Raw genomic sequence first — 19,738 nt, forward strand, 5'->3', positions numbered from 1 at the left:
GACCTCTCTGAGCTACACACCACCCATGTGGAAGGGAAGAACCATGTCCCCATTCAGCTGGCAACAACTCCTCCCTGCATGCTAGTGCCTCAAAATGGTTACAACGTATTTTTTGTTTGTTTCTTAGTTTGGGATAAAACCATTTGCATAATCTTGTAAAGCTTTGGGGTTTTTTATCTCCGCCCGTCTCTTTATTAGAGCATATTGACACCACAATAATTACATCAATGCAATGATACCAGTGAAAACCTCTGAGACGCCTGCAGTGAAGTGACTTGCACAGATTTAGCTTCATTTGCAGTTTCTGGAGGAAGTGCAGAGTGCTTGATATCAGTGCTTTCCCAAACTGCAGAATTCCCTGAAGTGCAGGGAGGGGCTGAAAAAGGGAACAACCTTAGGCTGTCATTAACATTTAGCAAAGGACAGAATGCTTCACACCAAATAAAGGTAAAAGGCTATAAATACTTTCTTTATGTTAACCACCATTGCAGGTATTGTCCTTGCCACAGGGGTGCTTTGCAAGTACAAAGGGAAAGGCCAGTTGTACATTGAAGGGCAGTTGTCCTCATTTCTCTCTTTCTTAATGCATGCTCCATACATTGAAAAGCCTGGAGCATCCATATTTTGCATATATCAATTCAGTGAATGGAACCATTACCAGAAAGATGCCTTACAAAATGCAGAAGATGGAAGAGGTCAGGAAGAGTCTGACAGCTGCTAATTCTACAGCTAATTTTAATGTTATTTTAATTACCATCATGGAGAATGGAATGAAGAATCTGCGGCCCAGTCCTGTTCTCATAACATTTCATGAGAAGTTTGGCACCAGCTTTCATGTGAACAGGGCCGAGTGTCATTCCTTCATATACTAGTAATGCGAGAGGGATTGCCAGTATCTGTATCATCTGTAAAGTCAGATGGCCTTTGTAAAGCAAGCAAATGAGATGAAGCCAACAATAGGAGGACCTGCAAAGGTTCATTCGAAGGGGGTCACTTATATAGGAGAGAGAACAGATGTTAGAGATGTAGGAATATTACTTCATTGCACTAATTAGGGTATACAGAAGATGCGTAGCCTGCCCTGCCTACCATGCCGGGTCTCCCTTAGAGAATTGCACTCAGGTTCAGGAGCCTGTAAGAAAAAGAAACAAGCTGAAATGAATTTGTGGCCAAAGGAAACAAACAGTTGAAAGCTTTTGGTGAAAAGAAAAGTTCTGTAGCTGATTTTCAAGAACCCAAAGACCCAGCTCTCCAAAAGCATCTTCCAAGGTTCTTAGGTATTTAAAATCAATGGGGTCTGATACCTAAAAACCAGAGGGGGCTGACCAAAAATGCCCTGGGAATACAATGGCTTTTACACGCATGCAAAGCAAATCAGAGACAGGTTAATTCACTGCAAGTGAAATTGAAGAGCATCAGCCATGCAGTGTAGGATGAGTAGAGGTATAGGAAGAGTAGAGGGGAAGAGAGGGCTGGAGAGGTGTCTTTGTAGACAGTGAGATCCTCTCTTCAAGAAAACATAGACCTATTAGTGAAAAGAGAGAACCAGAGGCAGGAGGGGCAAACACCCTGAATCTGTTCCCAGGGATACTGAAGCCAGCTGTCAGTTTGGCCACTGAGTGATGGGGATTACACTGGACAGACAAGCATTCCTTCCTCAACTTTCTTCCAAGGCACTCGACAACACAAGAAAAAGAGCAAATGGGTAAATAAAAAGAGTGAGGATGGGCCAGAAAGAATTACAAGACCAACAGGGCCTGGCCAATGCAAAGCCATCAGGGATATATGCTCACACAATATGTTGTGCAGACTGGACTGACAGCACAGGTAGAGCTGACTTCACCTGTATGCACTGAACCGAAGCGGCCAAGGGGCAGCCTGGACTCACCCTGATCATTAACATAAATGCAGACTTACAACTTGAGACATCTGCTTTGAAAAACAGTAATTCTCTGCCTGCAGAAGTGCGTGTCTACTCCTAGCATTGACATAGGATGAATAGTGGAGCAGAAGAGCAGAGAAAAGAGGACAAGATATACCTATATCTCATTTTTCTGCTGGATGGAGACAGAGGGACATGAAGAGGGATAAGCCAAGGAGATCTGGGAGACTGGGGAATGAAGTGAAAGCCAGAGAGTAGAGGGTCAGAGAAAAACCTGAACCATCATCAGAAAGTTTTAGGTGAAACCAAAAGGTTAGAGTATGAGCTAAGGCGCAATCAGAGAAGATATCCTTACAGTGGACACAGAAATCTCAAAGGAAGTGAATGGATCCAGGGCAGGGAAGGAAGGAAGAAGAGCCAAGAGCCTAGATGATGCTGAATAACATGCAAACAAGGGGAAAAGCTTCTCGATGATACCTTAAAGGAAGAGAAAGACAGGTACAGGTAAGTAGTGGAAATGAAGGAAAAGAAGAGCACCAGACAAGCACTGCTGCCTATGTAGGATTGCTAGGCAGAAGAGGATTAAAAAAAATCCCACTATAGGAGGGCAATCTGAGGCACATGAAGCAGGAGAAGTGCAAAGCCTTTGGGGGAGCTCAAGAGCAGCTTTAGAGGAATCTCAGCAGGGAGGGTTACTGTGGGATGCAGTGGTGACAGCTCTGGGAGGAAAGCTGGAGGTAGGCCCAGGGCTAAAGCCAGGAAAAGCAGAGAAGAAGGAAGAAGAGGATTAGAGGATGAGTGAGAGAAGCTCCTCGGGTTGGGGAAGGGCTATAGGACCAGAATGGAGAAGCAGGAAGGGAACAGATGATGCAGCTAAAGGAGATCAGAGAGCACATCCCAGGAGAAGAGCAGGTTCGTAGGAGGGAAGGGGCAGGGGCAGAGGCAGATGACATGGGTTTGGAGCCAGGAGCCATACTGGCAGTTGGCAGCAGGAATTTGCCTATTCAGCAAGTCAGGTGGTAATTAATTAAATCAAGTCAGGCAGCAATCAGTCAGTTAAATCGAGTAACAATGACTCAATTAAGTTGAACTGGGGAACAATGAACTTGTTACATCAAACCAGGGAACAATGAACTAATTAAATCAACTGGAAGCTGCCATGTGTCCATCTGGAGCCTCGGCTAGGTGCCACTGGAGTGAGGGGACTCCCTCTGCAGCTGCCTGCTCCAGGAGAAACATCACAACAGCAACTGTGCATTGCTGCTGACAGCTCTTCTTGTCCCCCTTTGCCTAGAGCAAAGAAGGACATGGCAGACTACAGCTGGTCTGATGAAATATTCGTAATAAACCAAAGGGGTGGGGAGATGGAAATGGTCAGCTTCCAAAGTAGCAATAGCGTTGCAGAAATTACTGGGCTGTCTAAGGACAGAGAAAGCTCTACCTTTTAAATCAAGCTGTTGCTGGATATCTGGAACTGTCAGCTTAAGAAATTAACTGAGAGGCTTTCATGGGTGTCTGACAATGATTTAGTCTACCCTACCTAGGATGCAGGAGAGGTACACTTTCTAATGGCGTCCTGGAAGAGCATGGCTATGTACTAAAACAGCTGCCTATGTTCATTTTGAGGTAAAAGGTGTAAATTATATGATTGGCGTGAGTCAGGCTGATCATGTACTGGCAGTGCTAGGAACCATTTTCATCCCCTTTTGTTGGTCCTCCACATCATTTGGGGTTGGGGTGGGTTTTTTTGTTCTCTCCTGTTCTTTCTTTGACCTCCACAAGCAGGAAACATCACTGAGATTCCTGAGTCACCTTAGCAGGAAAGAACCTGGTATGTTTCTCTTTTTATGATCATCAGTTAACTGAAAATTAAAAAAAAAGGAAGGTTTCATTGATGAGGACAACCTGAGGTCAAAAAGATAAGGGAGACAGCCATCTGCCCATTATTCAAGGAAAGTGCAAGCCTAATAGTTCTGCAAGAGCACCTGTAAGGCCCTTGCAGGTGGGAAAAAGTACAGCTTGTCATAGCAGTACACATGTTTGAGGAGCTGTAATGGTTAATAAACAGCAATATTACATGGGCAACCACTGTGATACTACACATTGTCATTAAAGTAATTATACTGAAAAGGAAGTGACTCTCTGGGTGTTATTTCTGGCGAGGTGAAGTCCTGGGATTTGCTGAGAGTGTGAAAATCACGGTTAATACAATCCCTGTAGGAACACTGTCCGGTAAATTAAACTGAAAATAAAAGCTGAAGAAGAGCATACAACAAGGATGGGGCTTGATCCAAGACTTAGTATATAGTATCAATACCATATGCATGCCTGTCATTTCCTAATAAATGTGCCACAGGAGAGCATGCGCTTTGAGACACACCTGCACAACAGTTTCACACTGAGGGACTGGACTTAATTTTTGTTTTCCCCTTCTGAACTGATAAAATAGTCAGAAGGCTACAAAAGTCTAATTAGAGATGTGAAGGTTTGGAAAGGAACCAGGAATTTTCAGGAAGAAAAACCTCCCACTTCCAGTCTTCACCACAATGTTTGAGCAGCAGTCTGCCACAGGAAAATGGAAAAGAAACTTCCTGGTGGATTTTTTTCCTCCTTTTTTATCCCTTCTGAATAATAAGAAAACTGAGAAGTTGATTTGTTTTGTAAAAATCTTTAGTCTAATGAAATACATGAAAAAGAGGTTAAAATTTCAGCCAAAAGTTACAGTCATCTCAGACTCTGGCTTGATTGGAGTGGCCAAGAGGAAAACTTGACCTACGCCAGTATTTTAAAAAGGGTGCTCGTGATTCAAATGCTTTTACAGGGTAGTCAGCCTTGCCTGTGATTATGGTCTTATAGATGGTGATATGCATTACCAAAGAGACTGGCCTGATCCTAAAGTTAGGCTTCATACCTAAAGCTACTCTTGGTCCTCAACATTGTCATGACAACAATCTCTATTTATTAAAAAAAAAAAAGTATTTATGAAGATGTTTCTTTTGTATCTGCATTATTATGCACAGCACCTAGTGACACAGAATTTCTGAACCCCATAACTTTAATTTTCCTCTTTGTTTATATGTCAGTAATAGATGGTTTCTATGTTTATCCGCCCCTTTCTTCTCCTTTTTACCTAAAAATTATGTCAACAAAATATACTCATGCACATTATAGTGCACAGCTACAGCTATTACAGGAGGAGGGGCTGTCATCATGTAGAAGTAATCAATTTACATGTATTTATTTCTCAGGTTCGCCAAACAGTACTTCTGATATGCTGGCTAAATAATACACAGAACAGCCCTCATCGGTAAAGGAATAAGTACAGTTTAGCTCTGATTACTAAGTAGTCAATTACTAAATAGATTTCATTTTCCCCCCCATAATTAAAGAGAAAACCGTAGGATTAAAACTAGAAAACTCTTTTTCTAGTCCTTAAATTTCCATCACTGACACATCTGTCATTCTTCCTACCTAGCATCCCTTGCATCATCACTTATAATCAAAGAGCACGCTGATGTTACCAGGTCAGAGAAGTAGCATTCAACAGATGAGAGTGAAAAAATTACCCTGCAAGAGAACCTGGCCTGTTGCTCCCCACCACCCATTCACCCAGTGCTGCCCACCATGATTCCAGCTAAAGAACAGCTAGCTTGATATTGTCTCATTTTTGAAACACAGAATATCATTAAAGATTCTTTTTTTTCTGCCAGAACTGGGTGTTTCTGCCCTGGGATAAGCACAAGTAGTTGGTGTCTAACCACAATACCCTCCCAAAGGCAGTGCAGTGAAGACCTGATGGAAAGCAGCTCAGAGAGGTGCACGCTGCACCCCTGCCCACAGCTCATCTCCCTTAAGTAATTTCACAGTGAGACCCATAGGGTCTTGTCTTCACTAGCTTTCGTAATACTTTTCTTACTACCAAAACCTCTTTGGGCAGCACATGCAACCTTGAAAAACAGCACAAAACTAAAAAAAATCCTCTGCTGCAGCTAAATATATGCAATGTTTAAAGTATTTTGACCTTGGAAAGACAGAGATGGGACATGTTTTACTTTTTCAAGGTCACTGAATCAAGCTGGACGGTGACTGGAGAGAGAAAAGCACATGAGTTCCAGATGTCTCTTCTAAAGCTTTTCTACATTAGGAGATGGGCTTCTCCTTTTGCAAAGTGCAGAGGTGTGGCCAGCTCCAGAGCCACCTCCCTTCCTGACACATGCCATAGCCCTACACATGACTTTGAATGTCATCTGAACACACAACTTCCACAGAGGTCAGTGAACACAGGAGGACTCAGGCCTCAGGTATTTATTGCTTGTCTAGTTCAGCATAGCACCGTATACCTTGAGCCTGGTCCTACAGTTGCTGCAGTAAACTGACTCCAGCTGCAGCAAGTGCTGGGTTCCCCATGGATGGGGCGGTCCAAGATAAAAGCTGACCCTGCTTTAGCCAGGAGGTTGGACAGGAGGCCTCCTGAGATGAATTTTCCTATGGTCCTAATATGCAGGTTGCATGGATCTAAGTGCAAGGGTAAGGGATGGTGGAGGAAAGATGAGAGCCACAGAAACAGAGGTTCATGTTTGAACCACAGCTGACAGCCATTTCTCATCCTTCAAGTAAAAGATTGCGTTGCTCATGCTAGAAATTTCTACCTCTTCTTCCTGAGCATGAGATCAATTAAGCCACTGACTTTTGCAAAAGATTTCCCCTGGGATTATTTTTTTCTAGGAAGTGAAGATAAAGGGCAGAAGAATTTAGCTGGAAATAATTTTCATTTGAGCCCTCATACTGATACTCTAAACAAGCACAAACATACATTTTTTCACCCAAAGCCTGAGTGAATGCACAGTTATGGTTGTGCTGTGTTTTCTTTGGAAATTTAGTTAAGAGGATTAGAAGGCATTTGTTTAGTTTGATGTGCACGTGTGCAAGACTGAGTATTCAGTTCTGGGCAAAGATTTTTGAACCCAAAGCAAATTGTTTCCTCAGCAACTGTATTCCTTGGAAACAGAAAGCTTTCCAAAATAGGTCTTTGCACTGACAAATATCTGCAGCTTGGTGAAAGCCTGCGAGTTTGCAGGGCACTGCTGTAGCATTTCAATAACACTTGAAAATAAACCTCAAAAAGCCAGAAACTACTGGGTCTTACTGTGCTTGGCCAGTAATTCCTTAATGATTTCCAGTAGAAAAGGCCTGGCTTTATTTCTATCCCAAGGCCCTTTTGAAGACCTGGATTTGATAAGCTGGAAATATGACCCGGTTATCTTAACTAGCTGTGCATTTCCTCTGAAAAAACACACATCTGTTATCTTGATTTCCCTTCCCCTCATGCTCTCCCCTGCAGTCTCAAACCAGACCCTGGGGGGCGGGAGATGCCCCCCGCCGCACCCGGGAGGGACACAAGCCCTTCTGCCTGCTCTTCAAGGCTTAGTTCAGCTGCCCCACCCTTTATTTTGGCTATTTTTCCCCTCACGTTTAAAGCCCTCATCTTCGCACAACCCCCTCCCCAGGGCACAGCAGCGGGGACAGGCGCCGGGCTCCACCCTAGGCTTCCCACCGCCTCCACCGGGCGGCCTGAGGAGCCGGGTGGAGGCGGGCGAGGGGCGGGTTAAAAGTGGCGGCAGGTGAACGAGGAGGGACCTTAAAGCTCCGGGACGGCGAGGTTGGGACTGGCCGCTCCGCAGGAACCAGCGGGCCCGGCGTTGAGCCCCGCCACCCGCCCGCGATACCCAGTCCCGGGAGCTGCCGGAGAGGCTGATCTTCCCCTGCAGTTGTGGGTACTGCTGAGGCGGGTGAGGGGCGCGGCGGGAGGGGGCGAACCGGCAGCTCCGGCGGCAGGGAGGGCCGTTCCCGCGCCTCCTCCGTGAGGAACGGGCCCGGTGGCGGCGGAAGGGGCGGGGGGGCGCGGTGGGGCAGGCCCAGCCCGCTCTCTCTCTCTGCGGCCACCGCCACACTTGTTGCATTGCAGCGCGGGGCTGGGGCCCGCCGCGGCGGAGCCGGGAGCTGTGGCGGCGCTGCCCGCCGCGGCGAGGGAGCGGAGGCCGCTGCGGAGTCGGACCGGGGCTGGGGCGCCGTGTGCGCTGCCCCACCTGTGCCTGATAGGATTTGTCCCCACTCGCTCCGGGAGCTCTCGGTTTCGCTTCCCGAGCTTAAGTATGAAGGGGAGTGCTTGAACCTCGCTTGAACCCGTTTTAATTGGGAATACTCTTGTCTCAGTTAATGATGCGTTTAACCTCTAACAACCGATCTTTTTTTTTTTAATTCACCTTCTCCCAGCAACTCTTTGTAAGCACGTTATGTGAAGTACCCGACCAGCTAGAACACCAAGCAAAATAAAGGCTTCTGCAATTACAGGTAATTTGTGACACGCCTACAGATGTTAAGAGAGCCGCATGTGAGTAAACAGCTTGCATCAGTAAAACTGACAGGTCCTGTCAGTGTCTGATCATACACTGGAAACATTCCTCAGAATTACAGGGGGAATAGGAAATGAGAGGTGTGAATCAGAAAAAAATGTATTTCTGAGTATCAGGGCTGGAGAAGATCGCACAAGGAATGAGTACTCAAGCCCTTAAATAAAACGCGAGGGGCATGTTGGAGTAGGGGCAGGAGCGCTTGCTTGGCTTGCAGCAGTAGCTGCTAGCTGACCATGTTCCTGTGGCATGCTTGGCATGGCTGCCTTACCTACCCATCATTGGGCTTCCCTAGATTGGGTGTTACTTTTCCAACATCTTGTGTTGAAAATCTATCTTCCCTCTTCCCCCTCCCCCCTGCAATAGAAGAATTAATTTTGCTGTCTTGTGCTCTGTTGGTTTTCACTGTGTAGCCTGGAAGTACTCTAAGAGAACAGGCAAAGGGTTGAAAGAAGGAAGTTGCCTTTTGTCTTAAGAATACTCTTTTAAACCCACTTTTCGTTACTTTGATCACTAATGAGATTTTATTGGCTCTATGCTGTGTGAAATATGAGGGTTTGGGCCCAGATTCTGTTTGGGATTACCGTGGTGTATGTGTGTGCACTGAGCTGAGAGCAGAATAAAATGTTTTCATCCTTGATTTTGTTAGAGAATTTATATGTGGTTTCTAGTATCTCTTGCTCTTCACTGTTCAGCCTGGAAACCCTGCTTACCAGATACTTACCTTGAAGAGTCCCAGGGGAAAGGCAGCAGGCAGAAGGTTGTGCACATGACTGTTAGGTTTAGCTTTGAGGACACGGTGGGCCAAGCCTCAGCCTGGAAGAAGGAGGCACCTCAGTGTGTTAACTAGGTATTGCAATGTGATTTTCCAGGTGGGATTTCCAATGCGCTTGCAGAGCCATGAGGTTACACCTCTACTGCATGTGTCCAGGTTTCTGGGAGACTTCTGTGTGAAATTGCACAGTGAAAAAAGTATAGTAGACTATCTCAGTAGCTGGAAAAATAGCAGCACTTTGAGATATACATACGAGGTCTTAATAAGAGTCATTATGTAAGCTCAGTTGGTACCTGTGAGTAAAGAGGAAGCTTTACAAGGTGATTTTTTTGTGTTATTCATGTGAACAGTTCCAGTTAAATCAGTGGTCCCAGAAAATGAATGAAACAGGAGCATGGGTCAAATCTTTGTTTTTTCTTTTGATGTTTTTCCTTGTTCTGTTCCTCGCTGCTTTTAATTGTTATTTAATGATGACTGATGAGTTATCTGAAAGGAGGAGAACTGTGACTCTTGTCTGGCTGAACACCAGTTTGTCTAAGGAAAAGCTTGAAGTGATGATATATGAGGAGAGATTATATGCTGTCAAAACAGAAGGAATGTGGAAAAAGAAACACATAAACTATTAATTGTTAAAAGACAGCTGGAAAACTAATTCTATTCCTTATCTCATACAAATGTTTCTTCCTGTAATAGATTTTTTTTTTAAAAAAGGAAGAAGTCGCTTTTGTCTTCACTTTTGATGAAAAAATAGTAATAAAATACATGTTCAAGGAAAAGCTGCACCTCAATATAGAATCTTGGTGTTTATAAATTTAATTAGCATTTCCAAAAGGGTGTAAAAGTGTGTGAGACAGTGACTTTCCAATTTCATAGGAAATGGTACATTGAAGTGGGAGTGGGCAGGTTTGTAGAGGGGATGTAGATATTTGCCTGGGTCTAGGGGGAAGGAAATAGGAATTAAATAACAGGTTAAAAAAAATACATAAAACTGTCGTAACTAAAAAGTTGCTGTTTTCATCACTGGGAGCAGGGCACGCTGTGTATAAAAATTTCTTTTAAAATATGGTAAATAGAACACTTGCATCAGTGAATATATAGTCCTTAGAAATTTGTTTTTGTTTCAAAGCAAGAAATTTAAAGCACATTTTGAAGGAAAGGTTTACAGTGGAAAATGGCTGGGAGGGGCCAAATCCTAATAGGACTGGTGCTGTTTTGTTATGCCTTCAAGTGTACCTGGCACTTCTGATTTCCTGTTTTCCACAAGTGGAGTAAATTCTGTGGAGAGACTGTGCAGAGATGGTCTGGAGGATGGTAATCCTCCACTTACAGTTGTAGGCCCGTAAAATAGCTATAGGTATTTCCAAACATGCTTAGAAGACTACTTAAAACTTGTGTAAGGGCATGAATACAGGGCAGTCATAAGGGGGTTGTTGTGGGTAGAACTGGACCCTTAATGCTGTTGATACTTCACTAGCATACTTTTAAACATTTATCTACATACATATTGGGTCCTAATCTGTTGTGTTAAAGGCTATCTCTGGGTATCACACAGGGTTTAATTAGAGCAATGAATGCCTCCTGTTTTCATGAACTTGAGTAGAAGAAAAGTACAATTCTTGCAGTGTTCAGACCTGCAGCTGTCAGAGGTTTCCTGTTCCTTGATTAGTCTTTGCCTGTTCTTGTGTCAAATCAGATATACTGTAACTCCTCTGTCATGGCTCTTCTATTCTCTAGTTTCCACTCTGATCTGGAGATAGATGTTCAGAACAAAGTTTAAGAGCTACTACAGAACTGCACAGGCTTTTGTGATTGTTAAACTGCTCTTTTGATCTTTATTAATTTTTTTAGGAAAGAGGCAGAGTTGTTGATACTTCAGAGTGCTCCAGCTGCATGCTCCTTGAAGTTTTTAATGTACAGCTGTAAAATTAAAATAGCTGGAAGCTGCCTAGAATACTGAAATTAAAGGATTTTGGTTGCCTAAGTCCAAGTTCAAAGCTGCATCTTCTTACACTTTGAACTCTGCATTAAAGCTATAGAAACATAGGGAGCTGTATTCTTTTTCAGGCAGCTGGAGTACCCTGGATGATTGAATTCAAGTTCTGTACTTCCAGTTTTGAACTGGTTCCTATCTGTCTTAGTCCACTGATAAAAGTATGAATCTGTGAAGCCTATAATTGTAGTGGAGCATTTCAGAACAGCCCAGTGAGATGGTGAGATTTTATTATCCCCAGTTTAATGTCTGGGAAACTGAGGCATGGGGCAGGCTGACAAATTAAATAGGAAGTCTGAGAGAGTTAGCAAGTAATTGCTGTAGCCTGTATGCCACCCTTTCTTGGTGAAATTAAAGGATGCCAACTTTGAAAGACATTAATTTGTATTTATTAGAAGCTTCCTTGGTTCAGTCCTGGCAATGCTGCTGTTCTTGTGGTACAGCACCAAAACTAACTCAGCAATAGGAATAACAAAATCGACACACTAACAAATGAAGTGCTTGCTGTTTACTCACCAATAAACTAGACCTCAGGTTGGCAGGGCGAAGGTATGCTGATACAAAACTGCTGAAATCCAGATTTGTGTGTTCTTCAAATCTGGGTGTGAAACCACATATACAGCCCTAGGACACCTTGATGCTGGTTATCAGCCCCCATATGAGCTAGTGCTCCCAGTGTAACTGTTCAGATCAAGACCGGAAGTGAAAGTTGTATCAGCAGTGCCTTTGGATGCGCACTGAACCTCAACATAGAGCAATACTTCTTGTGTGAAGTTGGGTGATAAACTAATTTTGGTAATGATCTTGGGTCTGATGTAGTTTAAATGTTCTAAAGCTTTTCTATGGCAAAACTTCTGCATTAGAACTACCATTCTTAGGCATCTGAGTTATCTTTGTCCCCAGCATGTGGGGAGGGACACTCAGGATCAGTGCTTTTTTGCTTAAAGATTATCTTGGTTAATGCATTCCCACGTGGGATAAAGTGACTTTTGGCCTGGCGGACTGCTGATCTTGTGTCAGTATCTGGAGGCTGATACTGAAAGTGGCAGAATGTCACACTGGACTGGTAACTTTTGGTACACCCTACACTAAAATTCTAATAGGAGTAGAGGCATTGTGAACACCCTGTACACTTCTGTGTAATTCTAGTAGAACAAGTAAATTGGTATCCAGTTTGTAGCTGTGGGGAGAAGGGTATAATTGTACTCTGAATTTATGTGTAAGTTGGCATACTGTGGACATCTTGACTGGGACTCTTAGAAGTTCCTATAGCATAAGCAAATATTGTAACACTTGCTAACTACTTTTTTGCTTGGTAATACCCTGTAGCAGCAAGTGCCATGCTGTTTATGTGAAAGGAATGTATCTTCTGTTGGTTTTACCTTTGCTGTGTTCTAGTTGTGGTTTGCAAAGCTGTGGATTTAACCATTGACTAATGATTTCCAGTATAACAGTCTTTAACAGAGTCGAAAAAGCATCTGTTAACGAGCCGTACTCAAACACAGGAGCTCAATGATAATTGTCCTTAGTGTTGTGAATTGCAGGGATTTTTTACAGGGTGGATTCACTGCACTGTGATTGCGGTTTAATGTAGGCTTATAGGAGCTAGCTTTAAAGTAGAAGGCAGTCTAGCCATGGCAGCACAGAGTTCAAAACAACACTGCCCTGAAGCTGTTGGAATACAGAAACAGTTAAGCTGTAGTTCTTTTCTTGCTGCTGTCTAGCCTCCTAGTGAAAAACCAGAACAAACAAAACCACAAAAAAACTCAAAAAAAGAAAAAAGTAAAAAATAAAACAACCCCACACCAAAACTAAACTCAAAACAAAACACCTACTTATGTGCTTCTGTGTTGTGGGATTATATAGAACCATTTTGCTTGTAACTAACTTCTCAGTGGAGCATGGCAATCTTCTATGATCGTCTTTTTGTCTCCTATTGTAATAGCCATATACTATCGTGATCCTCTGAACGTTCTGCTGCCAGCTGAACCTTCTGTGCCTTTTCAATAGAGATCTGTGCTGGGGCTTGGGAAGGCTTATTTTCATGCCCAGTTGCAATTTTTTAAAGGAAAATTTAACACTTAAAGATAATACACTCCTGTGTTAGAATGGGTTCTAAATGCTCAGTTACTCAACCTCGCTGACTCCAGCTATCTTCTGTTTTTCCCAGCTTCTTCCTTTATAACAAGTCCTTATCCTCATTTCTACTTTACTTTTTCCCCCAAAAGATTCACCTAAGCTTTCTTGTCTTTAACTTATTCTTGTATTGTGCTGTACTTCTGAGACCAGCAAACCAGGTAAGTCTTTGATGGCCTACATAATATTAATTCTGTAGGCATTTAGCTGGATTTGCTCCTGTAGAAATAGTATCTGCACTGGCTCTGAAATTGAGAGTTACCACCTGTTAAAGGGAAGTAGCTTTCCTGCTTTATTCTCCTTTGGTCAGCAAGACAGTTAATATTTTACTTGCTAGTAAAAAGGTCTTAAAACCAAGTATCTGGAAGAAAGATAACCTACAGTCATGAGTCCACATCCTAGCTTTTGAGTACATTAGGAGTAAATGAGCCATCACATCAGTACAGATAGCCCAAACCTGATGTTTAGCTAGAGTGATCTGCACTGATGGCTTAACAGCATGAAGGGCCATACTCTGTTAACTTAAATTCTGCTTGGGTCACTGTGTCTGTTTATTGGACAGAGGTGGGCACTTCAGCAGTCTGTCTTGCCTTCATTAGACCCTCTAAATTGCATTGATGAGAGCATGTTAAAGTCAGCTAGTAAGAAACACTGGGACCAAAGCATCTGGATGGAATTCAGGCTGCCTGAATATGGCCCCGCAATCTTAACTCTGCCACCCTTCAGGGAGAAGATAGTGAGACTCGCTGGTATCTGGTCAGTGCCTGTATCAATCTCTGGAGGGTTCCAGAAGTCATATGACTCTCACCAGCATGAAAACAAGCCTGAGAGGCCATGAAGGTACAGCAACAGGGGGCAAAGGTTGGTGACTAACTCGGCAAGCAGCAGAAAGAATAGTAGATGGTGGCAGGAGGAGCTGCAGAGATAGTTGGAGGATTTGGAAAGGTAGGTGGGAATGGTGAAGGGGGGAGGGTTTGGGCAGATATGAAAGACAAAAGCTTTTTTGGGAAGGAGAAGAAATGTCACTAGGAGACTTGGGGCGAAAGGCTGCCTCTCCAAAGTGTGGTGGCTTTTCTTGCATCATTCCAGGTACAGACGTGCTTTTGCTAGAATTGAAGCACCATGTTTTGGCTTAGCAAGCACAATATATTCTCAGATCAGTTGGAGCAAATCAGATGAATAGTATAGTTTCATGATGTATTGGCCTCAGCAATAAAGCTTTGCCAACTGCTCTTCTCCACTGACTGCTCATTCTTACCCATGCTTTGCAATTTGCAGCCTTTTTTTAAATGAAGTTGTGCTTTTCAGATGCTTTGTGGGTCTGTGCTATAAAGCAGATTGGTGAAACAGATCAGGTTTAAAAAAAAACCACAAGCATACTAGTACTGGAAATAACTTTTGTACGAGGCACTGGGTTTATAATGCTCCCCCACAAAGTTGCAGGAGGTGAACTGCAGTGTGACCTCAGGAGCAAACAGTGGTGGGAAAGCATCTTGAGCGAACTTTGCCACTGAAGACAAGCCAGAGGCACTTGTATTTTGAACCCCCTTTGCAGGGAGACGGGAAGGAGCAATTACATGAGGAAACAAATCCTTGTGAAGTTGTAATAACAGAAAGGCAGCGGTATCGGTGTACAGTGAGAGGTGAAGCATAAGAAATGGCTTATGAGGCAGGGATACACAGGTTCCGCTTCTCAGCCTCCCATGCTGACAGGCAGGGAAAAGGAGCAATGCCTGAGAGAGGAAATGCAAGGAGTCTGGTGGAATTAAAGGATGAGTGAGTGATGTGTGTAATACCACAGTTTACATGGTGCCAGTCTTTTCCAGGGTTTATATTCAGGTGTGCATGAGTATTTCTAGTATTAATACTTAGTTGTAGTGTCATTTTACAAGTACTGTAATTGCAATATGTGTGATAATAACAGAGAAAACTAATAAAGTTATAACTGTTCCTTCGTTTAACATACAATGATCTCCAAAGCAAATCCTGAAAGAAAGGCTAGTCTGACTGATGAAAAAATCAGATGGCAAAAAAAGGGATGGAAACAAATACTTACAAAATATACTAGCCAGATTTTCAAATATCTCTGGTATTAAGGGTCTTTCCTGTGCCCTCATAGGGTTGTTAACCTACAGAGATTTTTCTCTATATCTGTATGCTAATGAAAAATAAACTTTCTTCTTGGAAAAATAACCTAACAAGACAGGAAAGGTAACTCTGTTTCCAGGACTGTTTTCAGACAGATACAGAGGTGATGACCCACATAGATACTGCATCCTGAAGGAGGCTCAGGAAAGGTTCTCTCCAAGAAAATTTTCTTTCTCCAAAGAAAATCTTGGGTCCCCCCTCTTGGTTTTCACCTGCTGAAGTATAACACCACACAGTCAACCAACATAATCTGAGGGAAATGTAGTTCATGGAACCAGTGAAGGGAGATTACACTTACATTCCAATACTCAAGAAAAAAAACACTTGCATTCGTATAATAATTAAATGTCCTCATTTTCCCTGAGCTGTTGTGTTCTTTGACTAATGCTCTATATTACTGTATGTGACTTACAGCAGAATTGTATATAATCAGCGAAGCAGAAAGGTTTTTGGTGTTATTCAGAATGGGAGTGTGATGCAGAAGATAACTGCAAATGAATGTTGTAATTTTCTTCCTCATGCAATGTGACCCAGCTCAAGGTTCAGGAAATTATAAAAATTCTGTCATGTGACAGATATGATGGCCTTTGTGTCAGTGGCTGTTCTTCTCTAGAAATCTTGAAAATGTGGTTTTGCCTATCGGTGCCCTGTGCTGTAAATGCCAAAGAACGATCATCTTTGAGATGCAAACAAACAGACAAAGTTGAGAAATAAGAGTCGAGGAATTTCAGAGCAAAGAGATCTGTGACCACTTTTAGAGGGTCCTGGCTGACAGGCATGAGAAATGCTGGTTTATTTAATTCAGAGTAGCTTGCAAACTAACTTTCTGTAAATCCACCTGAAGTGGAGGGGTGGGGGGGAGGTGTGCTGAAATGCCTCTGAATGCTCTCTGTGAAAGGCTCTTGTTTGTGGAAGTTAAGCAAACCCAGACAATTGTGATGTTCCTGGGGAGACATGTGGGAGACAAAGGTGAAATCCTTCAATTCATTACAGTCAAAGTTCTTTGAAACTCATCTACTGGAAAGCACATGCTTCTGTTGAAAAGTCTCTGAGCTACTGCTGGCCTGTCTGAATGCTTCAAATGTTGGGTTTAGCATGCTCCCAGCCTCTGGAATGTCTCCCCTGTTGTAGGAGCAATGCAGTCTGTGTTAGGAGGGGAAGGAAAAAAAAGAAAATCACCTGACAGGCGTTGACAATGAAGGAGTCTCTGTCTAGTTCCCCCAGCCTCTCTGTAGTTAGTGGAGTGAAATGGCAATTTTAGGATGGATCTTTAAGCACTGGTTTTAAACATTCAGCTCAAGATGAGCTGGATAATGACCAAGACCTCATCTTCACTGCCTCAAGCTACTGTGGAGTTTTCGTCCAATTAACAATATAGAACCCTGGAGTCACATTTTTTTAAAATCTGTGAAAGCAGGCTATCCAGGCCTGCTGGTGGAAGATGCAGAGCATCAGCAGCAGTTCCTCAAGGTCTGTCTGTGTTGCTGGAATGTACTCATGAAAATGTTGTGTGCACTCTAAGGATGGGGCAACTTTGCTTCATTTATATAGGAATTCTAGCTGTCTAACAATTTCTTCTTTTAACATAACACCTACCTTCCTTTTACTGATTTCATCTTCTTTTGTTACTGTTATCAAGCTACTAAAGTTGTACTTTTAATTTAAGGCTGTTTTCATTGAGTTCCTGTCTGCTTTACCTACTTAATGTGGCTAGTAGCTGTTTTCAGTTGGCAAATACACCTAGAAGTCAAATGAATCTGATACCATGTGTGTAATCAAATAATGAAATATTACCTGCTGATACATGATTGGATTATTTATGACCACTTATAAGTAAGCCTACTGCATCAACAAAATGTTACCACAGCCAATGGATATCCTGCAATTGTATGATATTGCCCTTATTTTATACCACATGCTTGATGGTGTTTGTCTCCTGTCTTGATTAATCTTAGTTTTGTTTATTTGTCTTGTTTTAGGTGAACGATTAAAACAAGATAATGGATTGGGGATCTCTGCATACCATTTTAGGAGGTGTAAACAAGCACTCAACCAGCATCGGGAAGATATGGCTCACAGTGCTGTTCATCTTCCGTATCATGATCCTGGTTGTGGCTGCAGAGAGAGTCTGGGGAGATGAACAAGATGACTTTGTCTGCAACACACTTCAACCTGGTTGCAAGAACGTTTGCTATGATCACTTTTTCCCCATCTCTCACATCAGACTCTGGGCCCTGCAGCTGATCTTTGTTTCCACGCCTGCACTGCTGGTGGCCATGCATGTAGCATACAGGAGGCACGAGAAGAAAAAGCAGTTCAGAAAGGGAGACCAGAAGTGTGAATACAAGGACATTGAAGAAATCAGAAAACAGAGGTTTCGTATTGAGGGCTCCTTGTGGTGGACATACACCAGCAGCATCTTCTTCAGACTGGTCTTTGAAGCAGTCTTCATGTATGCGTTTTATTTTATGTACGATGGGTTCCGAATGCCTCGCTTAATGAAGTGTAATGCTTGGCCCTGCCCCAACACAGTAGACTGCTTTGTTTCTCGACCCACTGAAAAGACGGTGTTTACTATTTTCATGATCGCTGTGTCCAGCATTTGCATTCTTTTAAATGTTGCTGAATTATGTTACTTAATGGCAAAGTTTTTCCTCAGAAGGTCTAAAAGAGCAGGAAATCCAAAACATCACCCCAACCATGAGAATAAGGAAGAAACCAAACAAAATGAAATGAATGAGTTAATATCTGATAGCTGCCAGAACACTGTTACAGGATTTTCAGGTAGCTAAGGTGGTGACAGTGCTGGTGTTCACTCTTTTTGGGGTGAGTGTTCTTTGTTTAAAGGCTGCAAATGCAATTTGTTATATGAAACAATTTAAGTGGGGTGAGACTTTGATACGTAGTGTCAGGTGTCAATTATGTACATGTCTGAAAAAAGTCAGGGCAGCCTAAACACAAAAATTGTGTGAGGATTAAATAGGAGAGTGTATCTTCCTATGAGTACCCTTACAAGCTGACTATGAGAAGTGAGGAACTCACTAATACCTTCATGCTGACACAGCTCCTGAAAATGCAACAGCAATAAGAACAAAATACTTTCCAAGCTAGATAATTTAGTATTACAAGATGTTTTGTAATAGTGATATTTTAATTGTCAGTTCACAAGTAAAAACTATTTTTCTAAAATCTAAGATTCCATGTTACTTAAGGTGCTTATAGTACACAACTGACTGCTGCATTGTTGTTTCTTAACCACGCGTACACACATGAACTCTTGTAATAGCATATTCACAGGGAGGAGGCAGCAACAGGCTACACTCTTACAGCTTTGCAAGCATTGAGGCTGGACCAGTATCCTGAGATGCTTGCATATACACTGCTGGCTCTAGGGGAAGTTTTGTGAAAGCCCACCATGTGTAGTGTGGATAATTGAGGTAGCTAGGTCCTGAGTGCAAAGTCACGCCTAAAACCAGCATAACAATGTAGATAGAGCCTAAGTAGGCTTGCTTTAAACATCTAGCAGACCTGATAATCTTATTGATCTTTTACCTGCATACTACCAGTTTTATAGCAACGTCCATAACTTTATGTAAATGTTTTCCTCTGATGTATTAGCTCTATTTTTATTTCTTTATGCTATATCACATCATGGAACTCTTGGTTTTGATTTGTTTGCTTTTTTTTTGGTGGTAGACTGATGGTGCTGTTATGAAACTAGGGCTCTTTGGTTTGAAGGACATGGAAAAGTATCACTGGAAAGAGCAAGTTTTCTCAATAAAAGGCAAACACTTTAACCTTTCTCAATGAAGTGGGAGTCTGTATGTCAATGCTAGTGAGATCTTAAGCAGGACAAGTGCTTATGAAAACCTGTTTTTAAGCAGGGACTTTACATCCACAGTGCATGCAGCCTGTACACGCCCCCGTTCCCAGCCAGAGCAGTGATGCCCTAATTAATTCTGTTGTCCATACCCTGATGGAGGTGCCCATAGAACTCCTGAGTGCATGGGTGTATGTGCCTGGGGGAGGGTTGTGCTGTCAACAGCAGGAGATCCCAGAGGTCAAAGAGGTGGGTGTAGTACACGACCCTAGCTGTAGTGTCTTGTGTGTGTTTCCTATGCTGGATCATATTTTGCATGAGTGCAAATGGATTAGCATTGTTGGGTTTGTATCGTGGAGCTCCTCTTTCAAGGGGCATAACAAAGAGCAGGTATTGCCAGAAGCAGAGGTTACCCTCAGTGTGGTTTGCCTCTTTCCATTGTATCCCACTTTTTCTTACAGGTGCCAGCACAGCTTTGTGTGTGTCCATGCTGTAAGTGGGTTTGAGTTGGTTGGTTGTTTTATGTGTGGCCAGCAGAACCCTAACAGGGTGCAGGCACAAGCAATGGGACAGAGAA

General features: G+C 42.8%; 1 protein-coding gene across 5 annotated transcripts; it reads left to right on the top strand.

The window, feature by feature from the left end:
• Positions 1–7,470: 7,470 nt before the first annotated feature.
• On the top strand, positions 7,471–19,143 carry LOC104051254 (gap junction beta-6 protein). Of its 5 annotated transcripts, none has more exons than XM_064441187.1 (3): positions 7,471–7,656; positions 8,156–8,233; positions 17,321–19,143. In XM_064441187.1, the coding sequence occupies exon 3, from the start codon at positions 17,342–17,344 to the stop codon at positions 18,131–18,133; it is 792 nt and encodes a 263-aa protein (XP_064297257.1). In that variant the 5' UTR covers positions 7,471–7,656; positions 8,156–8,233; positions 17,321–17,341; the 3' UTR covers positions 18,134–19,143. The 5 variants fall into 5 exon arrangements, with proteins under 5 accessions (XP_064297257.1, XP_064297258.1, XP_064297259.1 ...); XM_064441188.1 differs by having other exon boundaries at positions 7,471–7,652; XM_064441189.1 differs by lacking the exon at positions 7,471–7,656 and adding an exon at positions 7,808–8,032.
• The last annotated feature ends 595 nt before the right edge of the window (positions 19,144–19,738 follow it).

The sequence above is a fragment of the Phalacrocorax carbo genome, chromosome 1 (genome assembly GCF_963921805.1).
Source record: "Phalacrocorax carbo chromosome 1, bPhaCar2.1, whole genome shotgun sequence".
Lineage (NCBI taxonomy): Eukaryota > Metazoa > Chordata > Aves > Suliformes > Phalacrocoracidae > Phalacrocorax > Phalacrocorax carbo.

Coding starts and splice junctions, on each gene's coding strand:
- LOC104051254 (XM_064441187.1), top strand. CDS start 17,342: ATGGATTGGGGATCTCTGCATACCATTTTAGGAGGTGTAAACAAGCAC.